At 41.1% G+C, this 8866-nt stretch overlaps 1 protein-coding gene and 1 long non-coding RNA gene across 2 annotated transcripts; one reads left to right on the forward strand and one right to left on the reverse strand.

The window, feature by feature from the left end:
• The first annotated feature begins 383 nt into the window (after positions 1–383).
• On the forward strand, positions 384–1553 carry LOC139819920 (uncharacterized). The gene is made up of 2 exons (XR_011733847.1): positions 384–725; positions 868–1553. It is a non-coding gene; the product is annotated as an uncharacterized lncRNA (long non-coding RNA).
• On the reverse strand, positions 1459–8006 carry LOC139819916 (leucine carboxyl methyltransferase 1). Its single transcript, XM_071789695.1, has 4 exons — positions 7461–8006; positions 6019–6202; positions 5578–5929; positions 1459–5498 (listed from the first exon to the last, which is right to left on the reverse strand). Exons 1-4 carry the CDS (start codon positions 7668–7670, stop codon positions 5294–5296), a joined length of 951 nt encoding a protein of 316 aa, XP_071645796.1. The 5' UTR covers positions 7671–8006; the 3' UTR covers positions 1459–5293.
• Between the last annotated feature and the right edge of the window lie 860 nt (positions 8007–8866).

Genomic DNA, 8866 nt, shown 5'->3' on the forward strand with positions numbered 1-8866 from the left:
TCTTAATTACGGACATTATTTGATGATAATAAAATAAACGATGCGGCTAAAAACGATCAGAACGCGTACGTGGACGAGAAAACGGCGCAGCCGCTCTTTGGGATTTGGGAGGATTCGGTTTGCAAGTGCCCACGGAATTCAGCGGGTTGGGATTGACGAATACTCAGTACGCTCGAATCGTCGAGATTTGTGGCTATCACGATTTGGGTCTCGCTATCACTCTGGCCGCGCATCAGAGCATAAGGTACAAGGTAAAACTGTTTACGGATGTATTTTGCTTTCTGATACATTTTCGTCAATTTTCCTAATTAATATTAATTTTATTAATATGAATATACTGAGCGTTATTGGTAAAATGTAAAATCGCCGCCTACCTTTGGGATTTTGGTACATCCGAAATTGACGGAAAGTGCCGCGCTTTGCTCGAAGGTGAAAATAATAATTCGAACGTAAGCTGGAATTTTTCCAGTTGAATATAAATTTGTATAAAAATATATATGTATAATTGCAAAGCGTGGAGAGCTTTGGCCAAGTTATAGAGTCCTGTCGCTCATTAAATACGGACGAGGCATTGTAGATGAGCAATTTATCCTCAACAGGATCACGCAGGCTGCTTTCGATACGTATTCAATGGCAGTTGTCCTAAGCAGGACGACTGTGTCGTTGAACAAGAATCTGCCAACGCAGAACACGAATTATTAATGACACAAACTTGGTGCGCGGAGGTATGAATATGTTATTCTTTATTCAAATCCTAGCAGAATCAATAATGGCTTTCGAGTGCATTTGCTGTAACTATTATTTATAATTTCCTAAAGCTAATGAATTAACATATAGATAGTATTTAATTTAAAAAGTATCTTTCAGATGATTGACTAGGAATAATTTAGGAATAATTGACTCGAATTTCTGTCATTATATTAATATAATATTATTTGAGCCTGCTAGCGATAATGTGAATATACAATTTATCTTGTAACTGCTAGACACGATTGCTTAATGCAATTTGTTGTTACAAGCGCATCAAATCGCGCTGCATATAATCTACAGCAGGTCAGTTCGAGCAAGCAATTGGGCATCTTCAGTAAATTGAGTAAAATTTCGAAGAATGATGCGACGTCAGTGGATGCGTACAATCAAATCCGCTGGGTTTTTAAGATATGATAAATTTATCTTATGAGAGATAACTTATCCAGATCTTAAGTGTTTATCGCGCTAGATGTAAGAGATAATAGAAACTGCTTTCCCCGTGGAAGGAAAAAGCTGAATATTTCATTATTCTTTCGTACAATTCATACTTCATCTCGCAATTTCTAGAAATAAAAATATGTAAATAATAGTACAAATGTAAAGTTGACTTCGTGATGAATTGTATGTACTTTCCGTGTAAACTACGGACGCGATCAATGCAAATGTTAAACTTAATAAGGTGTAAAGCATAAGGTGTATCTAAAGATATATATAGAAAATTATGTATTTTTAATATCTCTTGATACCTCTTTACACGAAAAACGGCGATTCCAGATGTACAGCTATACAAATAATACGATCGATCTGTGATGTTTTTTCTTTTCTTAGATGCTGTTTATTCATTTTATCCATCAGTTTCGTTGAAATAATAAAGTCGTGTTAAGTCGTCTTTTACACAATAAATTAAATGAAAGACTTTAAATGGGAGAAGTGTACCGTCATTACATTTATATATCTTATTTTATACATTTAAAAATATTTTAATTTAATATTATCGTGTAGCTGCTCTCTTTTCCCACTTAAAGAAACTCCTCAGCATGGGACACGTGAAAGAAATATATCAAACAGGAAGCTACAATCAATTATAATAACCGACCGCTCGTTTTTCCTAATCGTTAAATGCACAATTTAACAATATCACAATTATGCGAATACAAAGATGCACAATTTTTCCATCGTACCTTATCAGTTCATAATGACAGTGGAAGCACACTGAATGTCCATATATATATATAGATTTCATATCTTATTCTTTTTCAAGGTGTACAACATCCGTACATAAGATTAATGTAATGTAGAATGAAATCGAGGCGAAGAAACATGAAGCAGCGCGGCACTGTTCGCACAACGTTATCGCATTACTCAAGTTTAAGAATCAAATTACCTTTGTATATTCTCGATTTCTCGCAGTTCATTTAATTCTTACGGACTCACTCATTTTTAATTGATCGCGAATTACGATAATTCTATTCTGTGCGATGTAGCAATATGTTACAAATGTGCGATGTAACAAAATAATGAGTTACGTAAAACAAACCTCTTAAATACGCGGCTTTTAGGCAATAATTCTGGCGAAGTGAAAAATTCGTTGTCTATTGGAACTAAATAAAGTTATCAGCTTTTAATTGAAAAAAATTAGTGTTATAATGATCGCACTGCGCGATTAAAATATCAGTTCAACTTAAACGCGCGACTGATAAAAAAATGTATGTATCATATTCCTAAATAAAAATTCAGAAAAAAAGATCTCGCTCTGTATAATTGTTACAAAGATAACTTAAACGGGTTTGTCGCAATCGCTTTTTCGTCTCAAAGAGCCGACAGGTGCGCGTGAAAATGGCAAATTCACTGAGTTTCAATGAGCTTTGAGATCTCACTCAATTTTCACAGTGGCAGTGCTTTGCTTGAATTCTCACGACAATGCCTCGAAAGAGACGCGCTAACTGCTAGAAGTTTTTGCTTCTCAGAGAGTTTTTTGATTCTCAAACTTGAAGCCGACTTGAACACATGAACGAGCGCTCGAATAAATCAGCAAATTTTACCTCGAATGACTTACACGTGACACGAAACTAACGCGAAAGGTAGGTAGGTAGGTAGGTCTCGATTATTCCTCTACGTGCAAAGGCGACATGTCGGACGAGGGGAGGCGGAGGCAGGGGTTTATCTACGAACGTTAATAGATATCGTAACAATGGCTGCAATTTTTTGTAACTTCTGAGAAAAATAGAACATCTGACTATCTTTTTTTTTTCTTATACGTGTTCGTTACTCCAGGTATGTAATTTTACTCGTCGAAGGGGCAAAGAGACCGAAGAACCACCCGTAACATCCTTCTGCGGATCCATGCAGTTTACCGGTGGAATCCACATTGCTTTCTCATCGTCTCTTAAATCTAATAAGTTACCGTTGCTCGCGTAACGCTAAAAGTATGAGAAAGAAACGGTATCGAGAAACACACGCAAAAAAAAAACGTGATTATTATAGAAACTCGCTCGTTAGCAGAACCGAGAAGTTACCGTCGTTCGTATCTTGAGGCGAGATCGTCAAAATCGGGTATGTACATCGATACGATACCGCTTACAGAAACTATTCCAATCCGGTAGGCCGTCAGAGACTCCAGAAAAGCGATCAATGCCCCTTTCACTGATACTCGATAAACAATCTCGGCGGTCACGCTTCGTTTTACCTGCGACGATAAAGTCCCGAGCTCTGCTCAAGAGAGACGTCACGCACTTTGTACCTACAAAAGGTTGATTCGAATGTCTCGTAAAAGCTTATGATATCTCCTCGCGTTATATCCTTAGATCGAATACGCATGCGTCACCCTGATATTCCTCAATATGAAAATAAATCTTTGTCGATCCCTCACCACCGAATATCGATGTGACCTGCTTAAGTGCAACATACTCTTCGTATTGGTGTTGAAAAGAAGCGGAATACTGGTGCTAGCGTAAGCGTCTCCCTGTACAACGTAAAAAACGGTCGGATTTTGTATATCGAAGAACATCGGCGCGCGTTTTCTTTTCTGCTTTTTTTTTCGCAAGCAAGGGTTAAGACTGTTACGAGTTCGATATCTACGAGCGAACGAATGACATTTTTAATTACAAACGCATGTCGCCGATTCTCTTTCAGGCTGATGTTCGCAAATGTATCTCATCGCACGTCGATTCTTTCGCAAGAATACCACGCTCGACACTTAAAGTCTTACTTTCGTTGCATACATTTACTTTTATTATTTTAAGTAATCACTCATTTATATATATATATATATATATATATATATATATATATATATATATATATATTTCTGTCTCCGCGCGGCTCGCAAGACACGCACCTGTACGAAACTGACCGCTTACATCGTAATACTAATCGCCTTATCACGACTCAATAAATCGTAATCTTTAACATATAACGCACTCTCACACGCACATACACACACACACGCAAAAGGATCGGATCGCGCGCGTAAGGAATAATTTTACATTATATCTTAAATATCATAATGTATATTAAGACTTTCGTAAAATCGAAGTACTATGTACGAATGTTTTTTTTTTTCCAGAAAAATAGCTTTATATTTGCGGTGAAAGATTAAAAATATAGATCCGCGTATTTTTAGTTGTACCCTTCTACACGTCTTCCCAACATTTTACTACTTGCATGCGCGAGAACGCGTTTCCAGTTTATGCGCGAAAATCGTAGAAGAATGCAGATAAAAAGAGCGGATTTTGCGGATCTTTGTATGTACGAAAATTATATCCTTCGCAATCAACACGAACTCTACGACTTCCACTTATTAAAATAAAGAAATCATAATACTCGGATAACAAGCAAGGTGGTAAAAACGTAATGAGTTGAATGGTATGATCCTCAATGATATATCTCGCAATATAATAAATTACTCTGCGCACCGCGTCGCGCCCTTTGGCCACGACTCTATATAACAATAGCAATCTATAATTATAATAACGACCGTAAAACTTTATACATAAATCTGCAATGAAGAGCGAGACGATCTTTGCAGGGTAGAATCGTTATACATTAACACATAATTCAGATATGTTGCACGTAAAAATTAGGATGACTGGAAATATCGTCTGCGAAAGGATGCAAGAACTTGTGTTGTCCGTTCGCATAACCAGCTAGTCGCATACGAATCTCACGCGATTCGATCATCGCGATCGCAATCTCTTTCTCTTTGCAGCGCTCGTTAAACAACTCGCGACATATACAAGACGCACTCGGCGAAGAACGAAGAATATACTCGAAGTTTATATATAAAAAAAAATTATTACAATATTTCCGTAGGCGAAAAGTTAAAAGCATTTTAATTCGAAGATACTACTTCCTCGCAACGTAGACTATTTCAACTCGTCGATTAATCGGGGATGTACTTAAGCGCAATCTGAGAAAGTTAATCTGCTGTCGATCGGGGCATTACGTAACTTACGTGGGCTCGTCGAGCCCGAATTATATGACGTCATTACCTGGAGTAACTCGCGAGAGAGACATAGAGAGAAGGAGTTAGGCGGTGATACACCTAACCCTGTGCTATAGACAGATTTTTAAATGTTTGTCCGTTCCAAGCGACGGCGATGCAGTAGTGCTGGAGCAGCTGGGTGAGGAGCTCTCGTTCGTCCAGCATCTCTATGTGCTCAATCCGACTACGATCCATTACAGGCAGTGAATCATAAACATCCACCATCGTCCACGCGCTCGTGCCCTCCCAATTGTTTATGGTAAAGCTGCAACAGTTGCAAGTTGAATTATACTTGACTCGTCGAACGTCGCCGTTCGGATATACCGAGCAAAGGATATACCTACCGCCTCTGTTGAGTCTCTAACGACTCGCAATCCTCCACGCCCGCCAATAAGCACCCACGGCTGCGGAGATTCGACAACATGACCTGGCCGAACTTGTCCTTCATGTTCACCTGTTCGTAGCTGACGAAGAGGCTGTTCGGGAACTTGCCCGCTAGCCATTTCAATAGTGACGAGGTCGCGCTAGCGTCTACGTATACTAGAACACATTCTGCGAGGAACATAGTGGGTAAATTGAAATTGACTTCGGCTTGGGCCAATTTGTTATTTAGCTCCGCTATGTGTCGCAGATCTGTACCAACCAGATGATAATTCGCGGCGTGCAGGTCTGTGGTCGAAAATCGGATTTCTCCGTCTGAAAGATCGCAGTTGCGTATGTAAAATGAGGAAACGGGCACGTCGCACAGATGACTATAGAAATAAGAATATCGTACGATAAAATACCTTCGGTGTTTAGCATATCGATTAATTGCTTGTGCTTCTTGATGTGATAACATTTCTTCGCGGTTATGCTGGGAAAGTCGAGCTCCATGAAGTTCGCAGGGCTATTCCCCGCCTCCCTGAGTCTCCAATAAAGAGTGTCAAAACCAGCACCCAAGTTTATGATCTGACCTTTACCGCCAGACAGCTGTGTAAAGAAAAGAAAATTCATCCTTGAAACTGGTGATATCAAGAGAACACAATAATCAATATATTTACACAACGATATAAAAGTTAGAGACAGAATCTTAACTTCTCTTGCAATAAAAATCATTTTTATTAAAAAAAAAAAAACCAATAATCAAAGGGCGTGTATCCCAACTCTCGCTTAATTTATTGTCTAATTAGAACGGAAAGATGAATTCATATAAACACGGATGTTCGTAACACCAAATCAAATATAGTTGCAAAGTACATAATAAATTAAAAAAAGACAATATTTTATTCCATGTAAAACGCTATCATTAATTTCCCCGAATAAACTAGAGCTACATTTTATTCGCCCTGCGGAAGATGATTGATTTTTCGTTTTTATGTTCCCAAGATATTCCCTCCCTCTCTCTATCTATATATATGTATACGTGTGTGTACACGTATGTATTATTACACATACATCGCGGCGGTTTAGCGCGGCGCACGAGCCAAGCAGCTCAAAAGCGGAAAACGCAGTCGGCCGCTTTACGCCGGACGGGAATATTTTTGTCCCGCTATAACGGGCGAATTCCGCAACGCGTGCGTGCGGCCGGCGCCAGCCTCTCGGGAATGAAGCCACGCGCCGCGCGTTTTTCGTTGACCTATATATCGGCTGGCCGTCGCGATGGAAGCGGGGAATCTCACGGGAATTAGGACAGGGCCTCGGCCGTCGTCGGGTCAAGGTTTCCGCCACGGCACGTCCCTGCCGCCCGGATCAGCTGTATTCCCCCTCCTCCCCCTTCCGCTGCCTCCCTCGTTTTCTCTCTCTCTCTCTCTTTCTCCATCATCCCGATTGTTTCCGACATGCGTTCTAGGTTATACCCGCCGCGAGCGGGCCAGCTGCACTTCCTGCCCCTTCCGCGTTCGTGATAAATGACCCACGCGCTCTCGGAATCTTTTATGTACGAGAATAAAACGGAAGATATAGAGTGCGGGAAATACCACCGAAAAATGAACGCGCCCCTGAGTCAGCGTGTGCACCTCGGCGAGAGGCGGAAAGAGACGCGGAGGGTGCAGAAGGTGCAGCGAGGGGACGAGCGACTTTTTCCGGAGCGTCGCGCGTTCGAACGGAACCGTTCTCCCCACGTTGGCCTCCTCGCTAACGGGGACCGAACCGCGAAAAGCGAGCGGAAGAGGGGAGGGAGGGAAAACCAAAATCGAAAAGGGGTACCTTCTCCCCCGGGGATGCGTGGCGGCCGCCGACGCTCTCTCACCTTGAGGAACTTGTCGACGAAGAGCTCGATGCCCTTGACTCTGGCGTAGTAGCCGCGATTGATCTCGGGCTGCTTCCTCGCGGTCTGCTTGACGAGCAGGCTGATGAACGGGTCGCACCAGTAGCCGAGCTGCACCGCGTAACGCTTGCACTCGCTCGCATCGTCGTTGGTGGCCTGTATGGCCTCATCGTCCGCCATATCCTTGATCATCCCGCACCGGCGCCGGGTACAGTGGCGGGTTTTGCCGCGCCGCTCTCTCCCCTATCTTTCGCCCCGCTATCTCGGCTCTCTTCTCTTCGCGCGTACACCACACGACGCACCGCACGCACGACGTTTATACACTTTCGTTCCTCTCCTTCTCTACCTCTACCGCTTCCTGTCTCTCAGATGGGAACGAGCATTCTATTCACTCGCGCGAAATCCGCGCGCGGACACCCCGGGGATGATGTGCTGCGGCGCTCGAGCACGGACCGTGTCGCGTTACCTGTCACTCGCGGCGCACCACTGCGCCAGTTGCGCCACCGGCGGCCATTGCTGCCCCCCGGCGGTGCTGCACCCGGCTACACCTGCCTGCGCGCCCCCCGCCGCGCAGGTGCGGCGCGCCGCGACGGGATTCTGAATGAAAACTTTCTTTTTTAGTTTATATATTTTTCGAAATAAATTCTTTAAATTGGATGCTAATTGATATCAAAAGTTAAATCGATTAATTATTGATTTAAATATGTGGATTGACTGTTCTGACAAAAGCTGTATTTTAGGACCGACAAATAATCGGCGCGCAGTATACTGAGTTGGAAAAAGTGTATAAAATTCAAATTTCAAACAGAAATGTTATTATTGAGCTATCAAAATTCGATCAAAAATGGCATCTTCTCTAATCAATTCTTTTTATCAGTATTAAATTATATTGATTATCAATTTGATAACGTGGCAAAATATATCCTAATATATGCAGAATGGATCGTTGAAGAAGAAGATATTTTTCCTTATCCCCGAAAATGTTAATATTTATTTATCCTGCATATTGATTGCTATTTATATTTATTAAAGCGTTTTATTCTTATTGAAATAAATTAACGAAAATTTACATTTTATTTCTTCATTCCTAGTTAGAATTTACACAAGCACGCCTGAAATCACAAAAACTCAATTACCTTCTTCTTCAAAGACTATAATAAAGAAGCGTATATTCTGTGATGTCTTCTTTAGTTAAATATATCCTTAGCCAATTTTTTTCTTGAAACTTGATGTTTAAATACCCGTTTAGGTCGCGCTTCTTCTCGCGTTTTTTTATGCTTACAACAAAACTGAAACTGAAGCTATATTATATATACGTATCACATTAATATAATTATACATTATTAATTTACCCGTTGACAACTTTCTAATAATAATATTGTTTCTCA

This window comes from Temnothorax longispinosus, chromosome 10 (assembly GCF_030848805.1).
Source record: "Temnothorax longispinosus isolate EJ_2023e chromosome 10, Tlon_JGU_v1, whole genome shotgun sequence".
Classification (NCBI taxonomy): domain Eukaryota; kingdom Metazoa; phylum Arthropoda; class Insecta; order Hymenoptera; family Formicidae; genus Temnothorax; species Temnothorax longispinosus.

Coding starts and splice junctions, on each gene's coding strand:
- LOC139819916 (XM_071789695.1), bottom strand. CDS start 7,670: ATGATCAAGGATATGGCGGACGATGAGGCCATACAGGCCACCAACGAC. Junction 6,203..7,460: donor TCGTCGACAAGTTCCTCAAG/GTGAGAGAGCGT, acceptor TTCTTTACACAG/CTGTCTGGCGGTAAAGGTCA. Junction 5,499..5,577: donor TTAGAGACTCAACAGAGGCG/GTAGGTATATCC, acceptor CAACTGTTGCAG/CTTTACCATAAACAATTGGG.